Consider the following 21,198-nt stretch of genomic DNA (forward strand, 5'->3'; position numbering starts at 1 on the left):
ACTTTTTAGGAGCAAATGTGAGAAATGAGAAGCATCTCAGTGGGACTTGCAGGAAAGCATCCAGGACTCTCAGATACACCTTTAAGTTCTTAAAAGTGAAACCCTTTGGCTCCCTGAAGTGTCACCTCTTTACTAAGGCAAGTGGGTTCCCCCCACCTCCACTGCCTGTTAAGAAATGTCTATAATAAAGCCACGTTTTCAGAGACTACGACATAACTGATGATGGATTAAATCTTCTCTAATTTGAAGACATTAAGAAGTAAAACAGAACAATATCTTGAAATTCTGTGTTGGTTGAAACACTAAAAAAGCAGCAAAATACTCTTTCAAATCGTTTTACTTTGTGAAGGTTTCACCCTGCACTCACACGTGAGAGTGTGTGTCTGTGCGGGGGGTGCAAGGGTGCGTGCATGTGTGGGGAGGGGGCGAGGGGGGAGGTAGGGAAGACACTAGGGGTGGGAGGGGCAGCAGTGAGCAAGTCTGAAGACGTGTGGTTTTTTCACTTGACCAACTCAAATTCCAGAAACAGTGACGTTCTACTGCCATCTCGCGGCACCATGAGATATTCACAAGCGGCATGACCTGCTCAGATTCTATAAACTAAATCCCACAACAACCCAGTAGCCCACGCAAAGATGTTTATCTGTGAAAAGACTGGAATAAGAAATAATCTCCCTTTATTTATTCAAAAGGATCAAGTGCTTCACATCAATTTGGTTCAGAAAGACCTCAGGTCTTAAAACTAAGGCTACCACAACATTTATTTTGCCATATATTAACAGTTTCATGTTGAAAAAGGCTCAACGTAAAAAATCACTTTCAAAACCTACATTGTCACATAAACCAGAACACTTGTAAACGATAAAGTTCTTTCTTCAATATTCAATATTTTCGATTTCGTCCATGTCTTCAGGGTTGAGTTGCTTAATACTGCTGTCTAAAAGAACAAAAGAGAATGGAACAGTCTTATCCCAGGGCCTAAACGAAATTTCATTCCATCCAATTGCATTTCTGAAGATAGAGACACCTTGTATGGAAAGCCTCGAGATACTGGGACATTCTCTCGATTAGGTAAGGAAGGGATGGTATCCAAATAACCAATCCATACTAACTACAATGGCATCAAATGCACCAGACAAGACAACATACATGTCTAAATACTGTGGGGCAGAAAAAAATCGCCAGAGTGCAGAGAGGGGAACCTGGGAAGGTGCCTGGTTGAGCTCAGGAGGGTGAAGTGGGCGTGTGCACTGAGGGGGCAGGTTTGCTGAATGGCAACGGGGAGTGTTGATTACCACAGCAACAGTGATCTTAATGGTTCTTTCTCCGCCCCCATCCCTCCTCCATTATCCTAATGCAGGGGTGCTTAATCAACTTCCCTGAAGGGTCCGCAGCCAGCCTGCAAACCTTTTAAAATTATATTCCAAACTGCACATATGTGCTTGTTGCATTTCCCCGGGGATAGTGTCCTCTGCTTCCCACAGAGGTTAAGTACCATTGTCCTAAAGGTGAAAGATACATCTGGAGTCCTGCGAGGGTTCTTCCTCGCCTGCTCCGCAGCTGTATCTATCCAGGGCCCTGGGGCAGGGGGACATCTCAGCTTCTGTTACCCTTCAAGTTTCCACCAGACTGCAACACGCCTGTCCAAGAGCCCCAGAGGGTTAGCAGAGCCTGCCTTGTTTAGATGGTGGGGGGGGGGGGCTGCGGGCGGGCACTGGAGGAAGGCAGCAGGCCTCAGGATTTAGGACTGTCCTAGTTGGTCGCTGGGGCAACAGGAAGGGAAAAATGTACATAAAAAAGGAAGCTGGGGACACAATATCATCTTAAAGGAGCTTATTACTTTGCCTAGGGTGGTTCTTCATGGACGTAAAATCTGCTCCAGATCCCAGAATGAGCAATAAGATAGAAATACGAGCTCCTATCAATTCCACTTGGTTTTCACAGCTTCCTTTAATTACCCCCACCTCCTGTTAGGAACTCTGGCACTGAGAAGTAGAAGCCTACTCCCTGGCTCCTGCCCCCACCCGATCACAAGCCTCTGGGCTCGAGGTCCATGACACACATCGTCACTGTCAACGTGGGCAGGTCCACAGCTCTGGGCATGAAGGGTACTACTCACTGAAGTGGTCCTGGATCTTCATCAGCAGGGGCAGCTTATCCACCTCGATCATGTTGAAGGCAAGGCCTTTCCTCCCAAAGCGGCCTGTCCGCCCAATACGGTGGAGGTAGGTCTCATAGTCTGGCTCCTCTGCTGGGTTCACAGGCAGGTCAAAGTTCACAACAATCGTGACCTGCTTCACATCAATCCCTGGAAGAGGAACGACACTGCAGGGTCCTGCAACTTTTTCCTCAGGACATAGCTATTCAAGAACCACATTTGCCAAGGGAATTCTCATTTAATAGACACAATCTGTAAATCACACCTGCTTTTACATAAATGAAATAGGTCCTTTGGTCAGGCAGTTTGCTTGCAAGTATGTATGTCTATGATGCCGGATAAGAGTGTCAGTAGAAGCGAATTATACGTAAGTCTAAATATGTACAAAGCGCGTGTGCATGCTTGTGTGCTGGGGAGGGGCTCTCAGCAGGTCACAGAGCCCTTCCATCTTCTCCACCCCCACTGTGCTAAGTGCGCAGCAAGCCCCTTAGTCTCAGATCCCCTTACCCATCACAGGGCCCCAGCTCCACCCCATTCCACGGCCATTGTTCTCGTCAGGCCATTTTATCCATTGCCTCAACTGTTACAACAATTTCCGGACTGGTCTCCCCAGTCCCTCATCTCCCACTACTCTAATCGTCACCGTGGTCACCACAGCAACGTCCAGAGCACTTGTGTTTAGAATCCAGCTGCCCAAACAGTACAGGATGAAGTACAAACGACTCGAGACTTCCAAGAGTCCTCCCCTTCCTTTCATACCTTTCACTGCTAACGTGTGTGCTCACCTAGTGCCTCCATTCCTCAACACTAATAAGCTGTCTGGGTCGTAATCCTTGTCCTGCCTGTACTGTGCTTTGACTCTGGAGCAATTTGTGCCCTCTTTTCTCTGGGGTCTGGAGTTGTGCTGTCCAGTATGGTAACCATTGGCCTCATGGCTATTTAAATTCACTCAAATTAAAAATCCAGCTCCTCAGCCACACTAGTCACACATCAAGTGCACAGCAGCCACCATATATAGGAGATTTGTATCAATGCAAAAATTTCTATTGGCTAGTGCTGGTCTAGAGAGTCAGGAGTCTAGGCAGCGTGCTCCCGAGGGGAAGGAACCTCATCCTTTTTTAGGCTACTCCTCCAAATGCCAAGCTCAGCACTCATGGCAGGTCCTCGGTTCTATCTGGTGAACTAGTAATAAATTAGGAAACATGGTTTGAGTATGCGGTGTAGGCAAGGATACAGGAGGAATGAGGAAAATACGAAGGCCCTCCTCTTGAAAAAACAAAGATTTTTCTTCCAGTAGTCAACAGTTTTAAAATTAAAAACACCTCAGAGATGACCAACATCATTAGTCGTTAGGGAACACAAGTTGAAAACACGAGATACCACACACATCTACTAGAAAGCTAAAGATGAAGAAAGAGTGTCAATACCAATTACTGACAGGGATGGAGAACAACTGGAACTCTCCTGTGTTGCTGGTAGAGATGCAAAAGGGTACAGCCACTCTGGAGAACAGTTTTGCAGTGTCCTATAAAGCTAAACATACACTTACCACATGACCCAGAAATCCTCCTCCTAGGCATTTACCCAAGAGAGATGAAAGCATATGTCCACCTAAGCCTTATACATGAATGTTTATTACAGCTTTAGCCCAAACAGCCCCAAGCTGTAACCCATCCAAATGTCCACCAGCTGGTGAAAGGAAGACCTGATTGCGGTACGACCCAGTCAACGGAATACTACTCGGCAATAGCAAGGAATGACCTACTGATACGTGTAACAACATCGATGAATTCCAAACTATGGTGTCAAGTAGAATAAATCAGACACAAAGGCTACCAACTGTATGATTTAACTTACGTGTCGTTCTGCAAAAGACAAAAATACAGAGACGGAGATCTGGTCAGTAGCTGGCAGGGGTCACCAGTTACAGAGACTCATTGAAAATGCGCACTGAGGAATTTTGGGGGGAGATGGAGATGTTCTGTATTTTGATCACAATGACGGGTACGTGACTATATATGTCTGTCAAAACTCTCTGAAACGTATCTTAAAAAGAGAGAATTTTGTCACATGTAAACGATACCTCAATAAACTTGACTTTAAGTGCGTACACATACACACCTCGAGCACAGACGTTGGTTGTTACAAGAACTTTCTCCTTCCCGTCTCGAAACCTCTGAATGACGGAAGCTCGCTGATCCACAGTCAGCTCTCCACTTAACAGAGACACCTGGTGGCCATCCTGCATCAACTCCACAGTCAACCATTTGGCATTCTGACGAGTCTGCATGAAAATCAAAACCCAGCATGGCGCCCAAGTTGAAGCCGCCTGGCTATGTGTGCAGCGCTCATGTCTGCAGGGCATGGGAGCTGGGTGCTGCAGAGGAGTTTTGCTTCACCTGCCCGTTGGGGCCTAGAGGGATCTGAGAATGTGGCAGGGGATTCTCCCTCCCCTGTGCTTTTAAGGGGCACAGCCTCTCAACCTGTAAGAGCTTTGGCTTCTCAGCCCTGAAACGGAGAATAAGATGCTCCGCCCACCTCTCATGGTGGTCTGATGACAAAATGAGGTAACCTAACAATGATGACATCCTTGTGTACGCCAGGCACTTTGCTAAAACCTTTACGTGCATCACGTTCATCTGCTTTCATAATGATCTGATGAGGTAGCTACCCAAGTTCATTTTAAAGAACTGAAAGATAAACCCAAAGCTTAAAACCATTAAGTGATTCGCCCAAGGTCACATGGCTAGTTGTCACATGGTCACGTGGCAGAGCTGAGCTTTCCTTTACTCTACAAGTATGTTTCCAGGGCCACCCAAGTGCTGGGTGGGGCTATTCTAGGGCGGGGGCATGAAGGTGAGTGGAACAGGTGAGAGCCTGACCTCATGGAGCTGACAGTGTGCACATGGTGGTGAAAAAATACAACCAAGACACGAACACGAAAAACGTCAGGTAGGAAAAGCAAATACGAAAATAAAAACAAGGGGCTGTTAATAGTGAGTGACTGAGTGGCTACTTTGCTCATAGTAAGTTAGGAGTAGAAGAGAACATTCTTGACCTGATAAAGGGTATCTATGGAAACACTACAATAAACATCAACCTGAATGGGCAAGTGTTAGAAGCAGTCCCTCTAAAAGAAGGATGCCCAGGGAGTTCCCTGGTGGCCTAGTAGTTAGGATTCCAGGCTTTCACTGCCGTGGCCCAGGTTAAATCCCCTGTCAGGCAACTGAGATCCCACAAGCGGCGTGGCACGGCGCGACCAAAAAAGAAAGAAAGAAAAGAAGAAATAAAAGAAGGATGCCCTCTGCTTCACACCATATTGAGGTCCTATTCCATTACCTCAGTTTCACCCATAAAATACAGATAACCTCTATTCAGAGTTGCTCTGAAGATTAAACACCATAATGTACAAAAAGCACCGAACACGGTGCCCGGCTCCACCTGCACAGAAACCCGGGCACGAGTAAGACAAGTCCCGGCAGACTCACCTGGCAGAATATGATGGCCTGGCCAATGGTGATGCCACCGTAAATGTTGCACAGAGCCTGGTACTTGTCTTTCCTATTCCTGCACAGCACATAATACTGTCGGATGTTGTGCAGGGTCAGCTCCTCTTTCCGTAACTTGATAATGTTGGGGTCAGGAATGATTCGCTCCGCAAACTGCCACACGGAGTCTTCAAAGGTCGCTGAAAAGAGGAGCATCTGGCACTCAGAGGGTAAAGCTCTACGAGAGAGGAGGGAAGAAGGCCGTCACCCGATGGCCAGGCCTGTCCCTCTCCTGGGGGGGCCGCTTCCAGCACTTGATGCCCACGGCCATCAGCTGCCCCCCACGCCCCTGCTCCTGCTCTGGGGTCACCGTGAAACGTGCTGCGGCCACGACAACTACACCTGCTGCAGAGCGCCACGTGTCAGGCCCTCCTGCCAACCGAGAATCTGGGAAAATGGATACACTGAATGTGGGGCTCCAGAGTGAAGTGCAGGTAAGTGATCTGGGTTTTCACGCCAGTCTTCTCCTTAGGAGAGATGGGCTCGTGAAGCCTAGGGTGTCAGTCTAGGTGCTGTTTACGGCAATCATCCCGCACAAGTTCCATGCGGATGAAGGGCACAGAGGCTCATCATTCGATGGCAGGCGTTCTATCTCTGGGGCGGGAAAGAACAGCCACATTAAGTCTATTTGGAACGGGAAGAACCTGGATATAAGTAAAAGGGGAGCAGCCGGGGAAGCTGCTACTGCATGTGGAATGTAAACTGAACCCACAGTGAACAGAGGCTAATTCAAAAAAAAAAGGCAAAATGAATGCACGGAGTCAGCAGTCAGGATACAGCTAAGCCTGTGGAGGAGAGAGGGGCGGGTGACAGGAAAGGGGCTGCAGGGGATTTCCGGGGTGCCAGTGAAGTTCTGTGTCTTGACCTGGGCCACCGTCCCACGAGCACAGCCTCTCTGTGATAGTTCACCCAGCAGTACACTTAGGGTTTGTATATTTCTCTGTACATATTTTAGACATCAATTAAAAAGTTAATTCTTTAAACAACAAAATAGAAGAGAGACCAGAGAGGAATCACTGCCTTTGAGAAGACAACAGAGCACTAAGAGAGTAAGCTGTTAGGGCTAAAAGGGAGCAGGTGAGCTCATACAGTCCACCGATTCCCAAACATTATTTCAAGCCTGGGACCTGAATCATCTGGGAGCTTTTCAAACAACAATCGGACCGATTTCTGGTTGGCCACGGGAGGCTATGTTTGTTACCTTCTCAGCATCCAGCATCCCACTAATGTGACTATAAAGTGATTAAGATATGAACTCACAAAACGTGCAGAATAAGATAAGAGAAACGGGTGGATGTTTCAATATATTTTTGCAAGACGGAAAAGTGTGATAACCAAGAAAGTGGATGAAGCTACAATACGAGCGCTACAGAGGGAAGTGCTGATGCAAAGACAGCGGTTCCCTCAGAACCACTGGGAGGCCTAGGACGTGCAAGGCCAGAGGCCTGGTGGGGTGGGGTGAGGGCTGTGAGAAGACATGAGGAGAAGCTGTATCAGCAGGCTGCGTCGCTCTGCCATCTGCTCTCCCACACCCTTCACCTGGAAAAAGAGGGCACTAGGACTGGTAGCCCCAGGCTGCGGCCATTTCATTCCAGAAAGAAAACTTACACAAATTGCCCAAGGGAAGGAAACATGGGCTGCTCTGCGGAACACACTGGATTTTGAAGACTTAGTATGAAAAGAAAGAATGCAAAATATTTCATTAACAATTTTTAGATTGATAACATTACTTGCTAAGATGCTATTTTTGATATGTCACGTTAAATAAAATAGTCTATAACATGAATTTCACCTGTTTCTTTTTTAATGTAGCTATTAGAAAAATTTTTAATTACACACGTGGCTTACATTATATTTCTATTGGACAGTGCTGTGATTTAATGTATTTTAAGCAAAAGAAAGGAAAACTGAACAATGGAGGGATGAACAACCAACATGAATACCCTAATTTTACTCAATATTCTTTTTAGTAGAAAAGCCCTTTTTGACTATTGAATCTTCCCTGGACTTCCGCATCTTTTATTCACTGTTACATTTAAACATACCAACTTATTGGTAGGGGATGGCAAGAAGGGAGTCTTGCTTGATCTTGGGCCCACATTTTTTTAAACAGGAAGGCTGGATGAAAATATATACAAGGAGCAGATGGACCCCACCCTTCTTTGGCAGCTAAGCTTGTACAAGCAGAAGAGCCTCAGCAGAAGGTGAGGGTGAAGCAGACAGCTGAACAGGGGATCAAGTGAAAATACGTATACTGAACGGTGGACCCCTCCCAGCCCATCCACCAGAGCATCCTGCTCTGCTCCCAGGATGCCAGCAACCGAGTGTCCCGGGAAGGAGATCAGAGACATTACATACTCCTAAAGACCTCCAGGTGACAAGCGTCCTAAAGTGAAGCTTCCAAGTCACACGCCCCAACCGCCGATAAAAAAGAGCTGTCGATAAATACGCTTACTAGTTCCTCAGCTTGGGTTATGAAAGGCTAGTGCAGGGTCACCAGATGTGAGGAGGAAAGATCCGTCACAAAGACAGACTGTAGCCAACAAACATAAAAGGAAACTCAAATCACTCAGAGTCAGGGTTGAGAACAGAAAAAAATTTAATGCTATAATTAATATCCTCAAAGAGATAACTGTAGATATCACGTATCTTTCTTGTGTTATGGATGTTTTGCATCCATAAGACAAGAAAAGGAAGCTATGGAAAAGAAACAGAGGACAATGCCAGTATGATCCAGACAGGACAGAAAAAGGCTAACCGACTGTGTTATTTCAGTGACGGATGGAATGACACATACAACTGGGTTAAAGAGGTAAATAATGGAAACAGAGCGGACTGCACAAATGAAGGGATGAATTCGGGACTAGGCCTGGTGGAGAAGGGATGTGGAAAGCAAATATGGAAACTGCATCGCACAAGTTCAGGATGAGACAGGCAATACTTCTAAATTAAGTTTTTTGCCTCCTCCAAACACACCAGTGCTCAGCTGAATTAGTTTGCCCACACCATGCAAAGGGACACATGTGACTCTATCTTTCCCTTGCCATCCCTATGAAACTGAGTCAAGTTACATTTCCTGGTTCAGAGGCTGCAAGTAAAGTGTCCTGCGGGTGAACAAGGTGGGAACTTTTGATAACAGACGTCTTTCCTCTCTCAGTGTAGAGTGGAGTGTCTCAGATCTTACCAGAGACCATGCTTCTACAGTATATCCAGTGAGATTTCAAATCACGGTAACACAAAATACACGCCCCACCCCTCCCATCTCTTAGGTATTTGGTTTTGAAAAAATGGAGTCTCAAAACATCTTTTTGGCTTCTATGAAGTTTTTATACAACACAGAAAATATACAACAAAAGACTGTTGACATTGTATCCAAATACAAAGTAGCCTTTGTTCAACTCCCTGCACGAGCGGCAGACAGTGCAAATGTATATTCTGGCATATTCCATTCAGTCTATAAATTCCTTATCAAAGAACATGAAAAGATCTTACCAGCTAAATGTCCTGCACCCTTTGTACACAATACTTTTAAAAACACATACAATATGCTTACCTGTGATACTGAGCTTTTCATTACCAAAGTTTTGGGTCATTTTGTTATTTCAAACTTGCAGAAGCCTTACTAAGATTTCTAACTGTGCAGAAATGGATGCAGAGCTACCTCAGACGTGTGCCTACAAGATGCCTGCCATTGCAGCTGGCCAGTGAAAAGATTTAAAATGTTGGCCTATTTTCAAAGTTTGAGACAAAAAGAATGTCCAACTCCAACCTGGAAATACGTCAAGGATGAGAATGGAGAAAAGATTATAGTAAAATAGAAATAACACACTGTGTCTCCATAACTGTCTGATGACTTGTGAAGAGGCCTTGTACTGACTGCACCTGAGCTGTCTGGTGTTCTGTAAAGGCTGCAACAAAAACCTGTAGCAAAAAATGACTCATTTTTCCTTTTTTTAGGAATAAAACTGCTGCAGAAGTCGAAAAATGTCAGCAGAAAAGGACAGCCAAGTTGAGGACTTTCTAATTTCTTTACTAAATTTGTAAAGAATCCATCTTTCCGTTTGACAAGTTTAAGTCACCTCTGTGCTTTATAATCATTTTCCCTGAGGAGAAGGGGTTTCACTTATGATGACATCTAATAGACTTCAGAGTGTCTGAAAATGATGGACATTTTAGACATGGATAACCTAAACGATGGATTTATAGATGCAAAGGATCTGAATGACAAACAGTTGGTCCACCGAAACAAGCCTGCGGGTACAGTGGAAGAACATTTTGAAGGAGCTAGAAATTGATTCTTGCAAGTCTAAAAACCACTGTTGCTAGTAGGTAAACTCCTAAGTATTCTATGCTTGAACACTTTTTTTTTTTTTTTTTTTTTTTTTTTTTTTTTTTATGCGTTACGCGGGCCTCTCACTGCTGTGGCCCCTCCCGTTGCGGAGGACAGGCTCCGGACACGCAGGCTCAGCGGCCATGGCTCACGGGCCCAGCCGCTCCGCGGCATGTGGGATCCTCCCAGACCGGGGCACGAACCCGTGTCCCCTGCATCGGCAGGCGGACTCTCAACCACTGCGCCACCAGGGAAGCCCGCTTGAACACTTTTGTTCAGAGGATATCACACTGGACTGATACCAAGAATCAGTGTGGGTTTCTACTATATATAAAATAGATAACTAGTAAGGACCTACTGTATAGCACAGGGAACTCAAATCAATACTCTGTAATGACATGTATCAAAAAAGAATCTAAAGAAGACTGGATATATGTATACCTATAACAGATTCACTTCGCTGTACAGCCGAAAACTAACACAACACTGTAAATCAACTATACTCCCCCCCCCCCAAAAAAAAGAATCAGTGTGGGCTTAATAAGGGCAGAGCTGCAAGTCAAAATGAATTTTAGATTTGACTGTATTCTGTTTTACTGCCACAGACAAGAAAAGAGGGCTGCTGGGAGTTCAGAGGATACTAGAAAAGAGAGTCAAAACATCTTACCACACGGTGAGACAGAAAAAAAAGTGTCATTATTGTCTCTGTCATTAAATACAGGTACAGTAAGTCCCCTACATACGAACCTTCAAGTTGTGAACCTTCAAAGATGCGGATGTGTGCTCACATGTCCAATCACGTTAAGTTAGTTCACGTGTCTGGCGTATGTTGTCACGTGCATGCACCCTCTACAAGTGGTTGTGCTTTTGTGTACTTTACTGTGCCATACTGTATAGAGTACAGAAGTGCAGTATCTTTATTTGAAGCAAGAGGACGACTTCACTGAACTCCTTGCTGTGTAACACAAGGAGCTTACTAATGAAGACCTGATGGAATCGGAGGCCCAGAGAAAGGATGAAGAGAGACAAGAGGAAGAAGTAACTGAAGAACTGAAGAGATTCATGACTCAGGAAATGGCAAGAGGATTTTCTTTATTTGAGGCGGCACCGTTAGTTTTTGACGCACAGGACCCGAATGCAGAATGGTACATGAAGGTTGCAGCAGCCGTTCAGAATGCAATCCATTGCTACCATGTCATCTATGATGAGAAAAAAAAGAGCTACTACCCAGACGTCACTGGATCGTTTTACAAGAGGGTAGATAGAACTGAATCCAGCAAGGAACCAGAACCTGTGCCAGCAACGTCAGGCGTGAGTGACACTGCAGCTTGTCCTCCGTCTCCTATTACTTACAGTCCTTCAGCTCTACCGTCTCCCACCTCCTCTCCCTCTTCCAGTCAGTAACCCTTCTTGCCTGTTCACTTGATGCCAGTCCCTGTAATGCCAGCTGTTGTACTGCACTACTGTACCTTTCAAGGTACTTGAAAAGTAAGATTAAAAATATTTTATTTTTTGTGTTTGTTTTTTATGTATTATTTGTGTGAAGAGCATTATGAACCTACTACAGTGCAGTACTATATAGCCAATTGTGCTAGTTGGGTACCCAGGCTAACTTTGTTGGACTTACGAACAAACTGGACTTAACGAACACGCCCTTGGAACGGAACTCATCTGTATGTGGGGACTTACTGTAATATGTTCAATTAGTTCTATCGTATTTACGTTCTCCTCATAAATAGTTCTATAATTATGTATCTTAAGTATATACAATAGGGAATTCCAGGGAGGCCCAGTGGTCAGGACTCAGCGCTCTCACTGCTGAGGGCCCGGGTTTGATCCCTGGTTGGGGAACTAAGATCCTGCAAGCTGTGTGGTGTGGCCAAAAAAAAAGAATATACAATAGCACAGCCTCCAAAATTTAAGCAGCCTATCATGTTTAAAAAGATTAAATTGCTGTATCAGAGACAAAACATTATTGCTGTATTTTTCTCATACATATTGTTTAATTAGTTCTCCTATGAGTTACTACTAATTGCCAGTTTAGCTCTACAGTTGTTGTGTTTAAATAGTAGCACTAATGTAACAGGAAAGTACAGGATAATATATAATTTCAAATAAACGTATTTTCCATATTTTTATGTCAAAGTAATAACACGTGTACGATTATTTCTTCTGTATTATATATATATATATATATATATGAAATATATGTGTGTGTACGTATGTACATATATATTTGCCTGCTATGACTGTATCCCGGGTTGTCTTCCTAAAAAGTTGGTCACCGCAGGGAAAGAAGTAACATAAGATATTTCCCCAGATCTGGCATGTACAAGTTTTGGGAATGAGAAGAGTGTACCATGTGTCTAGTACAATGAAGAAAAAAAGATCTGAACCAAAGCACATCATTGAGAAGTTCCAGTACATCATGGAGAAAAAGATTCCAAAACCTTCTAGTGAGGAAAAAACAGATCACAGACAAAAGTCTGAGCATCAGGAAGACATTAAACTTTCCAGCAGCAACACTGGAAACAGAGCATTAATTATAGTAAAAAAAAACAACCACTTTTCTGTTTTTAACACTGTCTCCGAATTTACAGGAAGAAAGCTTTTCAAGATAGGATTCCACATCCAGGGAAACTCAACCCAAAGATCAAATTTACAGGTACAGTAAAAACATTTTCAGACAAGCAGGGGCTAGAAAATGAACTTCCTACACATCCTTTTGCAGGAAGCCATTAGCAGATACATTCTAGCATATTCAGTAAATCAACAGTACGCCAAGAAGAAGGACCCACAAGACAGGAGATTCGAAACTGTTAATGAGGACAGGGGAAACCTGTAATGCGGCTGTGACCACAGGACGGGAGTGCAACCAGTCCAGGCTGAAACTGGAGACAGTGAGTGTGGGAGATCTTCCAGACAAAAAGAAACTGATGGAATTTTAAGATGTATTTGACTATCTGGAGATATCATTGACATATGACATGTATGATGAAACAGGTAGAGAAAAATTAAAGACCGCTACACAGTGATAGTAACCAAATGAAGGAAAATAGGCAACTCTAGGGGGAGAAGCACAAGGAAAACATAATTATAATAATTCAATACTCAGCAGTGAACGTTATTTGTGTTGTGATAATGATATCAATACCAGCTGTGAATGTAACCAACAACATTGTATATAACGAATCTACAACGAGAAATACCAATGTGAGCAGATCATTTAAAGGTATGAAAGTTAATGTCGTAACGGGCAGTATTCTCTAGGGGTTGGGGCAGGGGATTACTGGTTATCATTACAAGTCTTTCAATGTTATACTTGAATTTAACACAGTGTATAAATACTTTATTTAAAAATGAGCGATGCAGACTCTTAAAGCCCGCTCCCAGAAATTCTGGCTCAGTAAGGTTCAGGCTGGGCTGATAATCTGAAATTTTAAGCCCCTTGGTGATCCTGGGAGAGAGGCCTAGGAAATCGACAGGATTTATTTAACAACTTACAGGCAAAGTCAGGACTAGATACTAGGCTACTGATCCCAGGCTGCTGTGTCCTCACAATAGCGCTATCAGGTTTTAATGAATTCTCTTTAGAATTTTGCTCAAATACAAGATTACTGGCAAAATTTGGTGCAGACCCACTGTGTATGGGTTCCATCTGTAAGCCTGCAGCACAAGAGTAAAGCAATCAGGCAAGGTTACAAGATGAAGAAGTTGGGAAATTACAGCAGGCTGAAGGCCCATTGAGCTGGTGAAAATAATGAAAACCCAACTTGTTTTAAAGGTGAAAGAAGTGGGGAATAAGCAGTAAAGACAATTAGGAGCAGCAGACAAGTGAAATTCCTTCCCTGGACAGAAGACCCAGGAAGAAAAGGCTGGATGTGAAGGTTACCTTTGAATACGAATGCTTTGGTCTGAGAATCCTTGCGTGTCGATCATCACATCTGCTTCATCCAGGACAAACACACGAATCTTAGTCAAATCAATTAATTTTTGCTTGAAACACCAATCTAGGACAGTCCCAGGAGTGCCAATTATAATCTGTTTGGTGACATGAGTGCCTCTGGGAACTAGGGAGCAAAGGAAAAGGGTTTAAAGGTTTCCTTCAGATGCAAACGACTCTAACCATCCACAATTCCCGGTAATGAAACACATTTCATAATGGTTTTCCAAGTGCCAACACTGAGGGTCTTTGTGGTTTTTGATTTTACAGAGTTTTAGGATAAATTCCCAAGTTTCTAGCTTTACAGTAATGATAACAGTCGCGCATATTTGATTCTGCCCCACGGTCATTTTAAAAGCCACCCTGGGTTACGGCGTCTCTGAGACTTGGGAGGCACAGGTTACTTAAAGAAAAAAAAAAAAAAAGCCACCCTGCAGCATTCCCATTGTCCTATTGTCCTACAGAAACACTGGCACAGCAGTGAAAGGCCTACAAATCTTCCCCAAATGGAAAACAACCAAAATGTCTATCAACAGGTTACATGAAATAAATGACAGAAGATTATACAGCTAGTCAAAAGAATGAGGTGGGGCTACACATACTGACATGAAAAGATGTTTAAAACGCGTAAGTTTTTGAACAGTATAAAAAAAATGCTCCCATTTTTGTAAGCACACAAAGATTTGTTAACAAAACCATAGTTGTCTTCGGAAATAGGTTTTTGAAAGAAAGAACAACTTTCACTTTTACCTTTGAATTTTCTGTTTTAAAGTTTTTTTTTTTTTCACTTTATGCATGTAATACTTTAATGAAAAAGTGAAACAATAAAAGCTGTTCTGCACAAAACGACTGAGCCTCACAGAAAAGAACAAGCAAAAGCATCCTCTTCTGGGCCGTGGGAGTGATGCAGCTAACACTTACTGGGTCCTTATTATGTGCCAGGGGTGTGCACAGTGCTTTATCTGTATCATTTTATTTAATTCCAGTAACAACTCTATGATATAGGTGCCATTATATCCACCATTTTAGAGGCAAGAAAGCAGAGAAGGTATATACCACGACTGTGTCAGTGGTGCAGTCGGGATTTAAAGTATCAGCCAGGGCTGGCTTGCTGGTACATACTTCGATTCCCTCGAATGGCGTACATCACTTGAACATCCACACAGAATTTCCCCATCCGTTCGACCACACGGCCAGTTTGCAGAGCCAGTTCATAAGTAGGAGCTAAGCAGAGGCACTGAGAGAGGGAGAGAGGGAGAGAGAGAGAAGGGGGGAAGGAGAAAGGTTCATTAACAGCCACCACGCAATTCTGAAATACAATTAAAATTTGTGGAGGGAGAGGCACAGAAGTGAAACTGGAGATTTTGGTTGAACAGAATATTTTTACTTGAATACGACCGAGCAGCTGATAGATCTAGGGTGAATGCTGAGTATGGAAGTGGAGAAGGGGCTGAAGGATGAAGCAGCAGCTTCCTTTTATATGTTCCTCTCTGAAAGGTCATGAAGAAACACAGGTTATGGCTCACGCTGTTTTGGTAGAGGAAAAATGGAATGTAGGGGGGCTGGGAATCAAAAAGAGAAGGGATGCAAGACTAATTACAGCTTGAGTGTGGTCCCCATTACCTCTTCCCTGATATTAAAAGTCTGCCCATTTCCAGAGCACTCCCTGCTTGGTCCAATCCATCTTACACGTCTCTGGCAGAATGTTCCCTGAAACTCTTTCATTTGTTACTTCCATCCCCCCTATAAATGGTGGCTGTTGATGAATGAAGATGTCGATGGAAGAAACTGGTGATATTTAATGCATTTTTGAACTTCAATGAAGGATCTGGGATAGAGGGAAACACAGCTAAAGTGATAAAAACAGTTTCCACACACATTTCTCAACATGTGTTCAAGCATAGCTTCTCCTAAAGGATTTTTACTCATGATATCAAACCCCAGATATAAATTTCCCTGAACTTGTCTAAAGAAAGCACAGGATTTCCTATGCCTGTCACTAGTCACCCACGTCCATGTCCACAGGTTATCTTGCTGCGCAGGTTGTAAACTTCCTGAGGGAATCCTTGCTGCCCCATGGCTTTGAGCGCACCCAACACTTGGGCTCCCAGTTTGTCAATCAATTCGATGAACACAGGTTGGAGAAAGAGGGAGATCACCAGATACTTTCCATGTACTGACACTAGGTTGGGAGAAGGGCAAGCGCAGTTCTAGTCCCTGCTCAGTCGCTCTCTGACAACTGTGACCTCACGTGTGACCTTTCCCTCTCCAAGCCTCTGTTTCCTTCTCCACTAAATGAGTAGGAGGGACTGGGTGACCTACAGCTATATAACTATCACTACTGAATGCTCACTTTATGTTGAGCACGGTGCTAAAAATGTACATTAATTCACTCAATCTGCATGACAATCCTATGAGGCAGGTATTCATTCATTCATTCATTCAATGTTCAAGGAGTGGTTTCTACAAGCCAAGCACTGTGACTGAAGTTAGGGTTCAAGGGTGAACAGAACAACTGTGATCCATACCTTTATAAGTGTTATCTTTACTGACAAGAAAACATACTCCAAAAGATTTACTACCTCGCCTAAGACTTTCAGCTGGTAAGTACTCTGATTTTATGAAAAAACGTCTATTCTAAATATCATCACATCATTGCAGCAATATTGCCTATTACTAAAATACCTTTGGCACCGCAAGCATTCCCATCTCTCTCCCAGCCTTTCCTTACCTGTGGAAACAATTCCAAGGCATTAACTCTGCTTAGCATTGCCAAGACAAAAGCAGCTGTCTTTCCTGTTCCAGACTGACTCTGGGCTATGAGGTTCTGAGGTCTGTAGAAAAGAGGATGTGCTGGACATAAACTGAATACAAGCTCCTGGGCATAAACTGAATATAAGTGACTAAAAATAACCAGTTGGAATACCACTACCGTAGAAACTCACGGATGTGCCAGCATCATAGGGAGAGCCATCTCTTGAATTTTGGATGGTCTATTAAATCCCATTGCATAGATCCCTTTTAGTAACTCTTCTTTTCTGTCAAAAAAAACACAAAAAATCAAATACTTAAAGTCTGTGATGCGTCAGTAGACTCAGAAACACAAACTTGAAAGGGGCATTTCTAAATTAGGCCACTTTGCAAGTGAGTATAAAAAGTAATATTTGGAAATATACAAGTTAAACCTCAACTCTCAAACATATATACAATCCTGTCTGCACAGTTGGAGCACTAAAGTAATAAGTTATGTCATAAGCCCAGGCCAAGGATAGTAGTGAGGGCCTAACGTTGAACTTTCTCTTGAACCAAGAAAAAAAAAAGGAAAAACTCATCTGATAGAAGTGCGTCAATTTTCCAGTAGAGTTTTATTTTCCACACAAGCAGAAAACTAAGTGAGATTTATTGTTTATTTCTTTTTAGTCAATGACAAACTTTAACGTTTCAATGTGAATTTTCAGAGAAAACAAAATTTCATTTAGGTGATTCTTATATCAATTCTCTCTAGGAGCAGAAGATGCCATATTAGCTCATTCTTCTGAGCCAGTATTTTTAAATGTGTCTTTCCTGGGGTCTCAGGATAGATGTTAGAAAGAGAATAAAGTGAAGTAGGCTGGAATACTTCCACTACAATGACATGCACATTTTGGACATGCTTAATTGGTAGATTAATTGGTAGATTACTGGCAGCCAACCTTTAATTATAAGTAAGCTTCTCCCCAACTAGAAAGCAGGCATTGGGATTTTGGATTTCTCCACTTACATAAGTCCGTATCAGTAACTCGACCTATTTAAATACATTTCCTTAATGCCAGTTGATAACTCCCTAGGAAATGCAAACCTATTTGGGAAAGTTATTCATTTAAATACCATCTGAGACAAAAAAAAATAATTAAAAAGGTAAAAGCTTGTAACTTATCTAAAGGGGTATTTGGGTCATCAAAATTCCTGTTATCTGTACTCTGGTATGGAGAGTAGCAATACGGCTGTGTCTGGCTTAGCTATCCCCCTTAACACAGCAAGCTTAAAATATTTTACCATCAAAAATGTTCACAAGTCGTTGGACAATTCAGATATCCTAGTGTTCCTCTTTGAGCTATATTTTAATTGCATGCAAAATGTGCACATCTCATTTGAATACTGACCATTAGAACACGAAGGAGATCCTGATTATTATTATTAGCAGTTTAGTTTGTTCTGTGCTATGCTCTCTGCAATTTTCCTACACTTAAAGTAAAAATACTCACAGCCGCAGCTCTTCAAATGTTTTCACCGAGTAGAGTGGAGAGCTGGGATCCTTTTGTAAGACTTCAACTCGGTGACTGGATTCTACTAAGGACTGCCGGATTAACTTGTTCAAGAGTGAATTAGCTGCCAATTCCACTAGAAAAGCAAGGATAAAACAGGGGATATTGCAGGGGGAACGTCAAGCCTCCTGAATGACATCTAACAAGTTGCTTCCTTCCATTCACGGGCTGTATATCAAGCAACTGTTCCTACTCTCATTTTTCTTCCAAAAGAAGGTTCTAAAAAGAATGACACAGCACTGAGAATTCCTTTTCATTTCCACGAGGATCCAGATTCTTATGCTCTGTTGCTACACCAACCTCTAACCTCAACCAAGCCTATTGCCAGCAGACCTAATTTTTCCTTGCCAGCTGAAAATTCGTAACCCATTCCTGCATATTCTATTTCAATTTCCTCTAAAGAAGTAATCCTGACTCCTAAGTTAGTATTTCTTCTGATATTCACTATTTATAAAGAAAACAGAAGCAAAGATGGTTCTTTTCCAATTAAGTTGGTATTACTCACCCACGTTGTGAAAGTCATGATTAAAGGAAACAGAATGCCAGTAAATACACGCAAATGAATTTATTTCCTACCTCCATCTTCTTCACCATCTTCTTCGGTGTTATTAACAGAACCGTCTAAAAGGATGGAAGAGAAACCACTGTAAAGATAAATGCCAAGCAGGAACGTCCAGCGTATCATCCCAGTTTCTCCTGCCGACTCTACAGTGTGTACAAAGGAAGGGTCAAGCAGTGGAGGAGTGGGTAAAAAGACTGGAAAGGTAGTGGAGGGTCTTGAATGTTAAATTATGGGAGCCAAAGTTGCCAGGGACATGAGGAAAGCAACGCTTTTTAAATGAACTGAGCCCAATCTTCTTTAACAACACTCACCTACGTTTGTAACGGTAGTACTCTTAATACCCTGAAGGTTCTTCCGGGGATGGATGACGTTTGAAAACTATTGAAAGATACAAATTTCAATCAATATTGTGAAGCAAGGCATCAAGCAGCCCAGTGCCAGCCCCTAACACGGGCTGGAAGGGAGGCAGGGAAGGCCACGCCAATACTGTTTCCTTTGCGATATTATGTATTAATGGATTCCTTTGAGAAGCAGGTCTCCTGTATGAATTATCCTAAAATCAGAGGAGACTTTCTACTGCCCCTGTATATGACATTCCTCTTTATAAGCCTCTAGTCTAAATGTGACAGTCCTCGGCGGGTCACAGCACGAGCAAGGGATAGCAGATAGGAAAGCACGTTGGTAGATGAGATGCAGGCTGAGGCTTAACGGTCAAATTGGGACAGTAGAAAACTCAGGGTCTACTTGGGGCTCCCAGCTGCTTTCCCTTCCGCAGATGTCTTCATTTTGTCTTTTCAAACCAAAGGTCTTGTTTCTCTCGGGGTCTCCTTTCCCGTGGCCCTCTTCCAAATCCTTGTCACACCTCCCCACCACCATCTGACACTCGGCTCCAAACCGTAGCGGAGCTCTCCCTTCCCCTCCCCAGCACATTTCCCTCCGGGAGTGCTGTTCTGGGCCCTAACCCCCTTGCCCTCCCCGGTTCGGTGGCAGTTACGTGGCCGTTCAGCCCCTCGCTCTCCGCAGCCCCTGCGTCGCCTCCCCAAAGTAACGACGCCATAGCTGCGATCGCCGCTTCCGCTCCCAGCACGTGCGGCCGCCACAGGCGCGAGGTAGTGCCCGGCCTCACCCAGCGGCCAATGGGCTTTCTCGGGGGGCCGACCAGCCGCCGTGCGCAGGCGCCCGAACTCCGAGGTGGTGGGAGGAGTCGGGGGAGGAGTGCGGGGTCCGCGCAGGAGGGAGCTGGCTGTAGTGGTCTGCCAGTGCCCCAGTCAACGCCAGGCGTTGGAAAGGCTGCCGGGGCGCTATCGTGGTGAACGTTCGCCCGCGGCTGACCTCTGCTGAGCAACAGCAGCGTGGGACTCTAAGCGGCAGCAATCTCCGTACTGATTCGAGTGTCCTACCTCTCCTACCCCACCACCCTCTCCCCAGACTATTCTCCTGGTGGTGAAGCAGGACCCCTCCACCCCGCTTCAAGCTCTTGTGCCCGCGTCCCCCCGAAATTTCCGCTTCTGCGTTGCAGGATGTCAGAAAGGCTAGTGAATGGCATAGGAAAGTGGAGAGTCAGAATTGGTGAGTTTCATCTGACAAATGAATTCGAATGCGAAAGATGCAGAGAGGAAGTAAAGTTGTTCAAGCTCTATCGTCCCTGTTACTAGATACCTGTGATGTTTCCACATACTGGCTTATTTTCATTTTAATTCTGATACGCGCCTCTTGGTAAAGCAATCCGGAGAAAACGGTTTCCCTTTCGGTACAACCTTCACCTGCTACCTTCACCTGCATAGTCCGGGATAGATTCTGTGCACTAACGACTGCTAAATTTGGACAAAAGAACCAGATCCCCACCCCACCCCACCCCCCACCCCCGCCAGTTTTCTAACTGGAATCTTGCGGTTTCGATCAGCATCTCTAGAAAAACGCGCAAACAAAACCTAGTTATGATCTCTCCGTGGTGCTGAAGCAAGACTCCGCATCCCTGTTCGGTCACTCTCGGACACCTCAGTCGTCTGTTTTGAGATTATCACATTCCTTTTCAGCCTTTCCATGTGGATTCTAATTGTAAATGTTTTTGACTCTCAATGATAGCTTTCTACTAATTTAAGTACGAATAAAATCAGACCAAGTTCTTTAATTTTAGTTTTCTATTATTTTAGCGCACTAGAAATTATCCTTTTATTCTTCTCCTACCGCAGGACCCAGATTCTGTTGTGTTGGAGGTGGACAAATGGTGACTAGATTAGAAAACATTAGGCAGATTTCAGCGTCAAGCCTGCACTCCCGGCTCTTAGAACTACATTTCCCATGAAGATGTACTACATTTCCCATGAGGCCCCGGACGCGCGCGTAGAAAACG

The 21,198-nt window shown here is 43.9% G+C and overlaps 1 protein-coding gene across 1 annotated transcript; it reads right to left on the reverse strand.

Moving 5' to 3' along the window:
- Window positions 1-660: 660 nt before the first annotated feature.
- Window positions 661-19,910, reverse strand: DDX25 (DEAD-box helicase 25). Its single transcript, XM_032640491.1, has 12 exons — window positions 19,840-19,910; window positions 19,157-19,223; window positions 18,860-18,904; window positions 18,224-18,359; window positions 16,925-17,017; window positions 16,711-16,813; window positions 15,102-15,216; window positions 13,929-14,106; window positions 5,647-5,884; window positions 4,280-4,442; window positions 2,120-2,308; window positions 661-937 (listed from the first exon to the last, which is right to left on the reverse strand). The coding sequence occupies exons 1-12, from the start codon at window positions 19,900-19,902 to the stop codon at window positions 876-878; spliced, it is 1,452 nt and encodes a 483-aa protein (XP_032496382.1). The 5' UTR covers window positions 19,903-19,910; the 3' UTR covers window positions 661-875.
- Between the last annotated feature and the right edge of the window lie 1,288 nt (window positions 19,911-21,198).

Source organism: Phocoena sinus, chromosome 8 (assembly GCF_008692025.1).
Source record: "Phocoena sinus isolate mPhoSin1 chromosome 8, mPhoSin1.pri, whole genome shotgun sequence".
In the NCBI taxonomy this organism is placed as follows: Eukaryota; Metazoa; Chordata; class Mammalia; order Artiodactyla; family Phocoenidae; genus Phocoena; species Phocoena sinus.

Bases quoted from the DNA above. Each gene is read 5' to 3' on its own strand.
- DDX25 (XM_032640491.1), bottom strand. From the start codon at position 19,902: ATGGCGTCGTTACTTTGGGGAGGCGACGCAGGGGCTGCGGAGAGCGAG. The intron at 4,443-5,646 runs GTGAGTCTGCCG...ATTTTCATGCAG, and splicing joins AGGCCATCATATTCTGCCAG to ACTCGTCAGAATGCCAAATG. The intron at 938-2,119 runs GTGAGTAGTACC...TTGTTCTTTTAG, and splicing joins GAAGATCCAGGACCACTTCA to ACAGCAGTATTAAGCAACTC.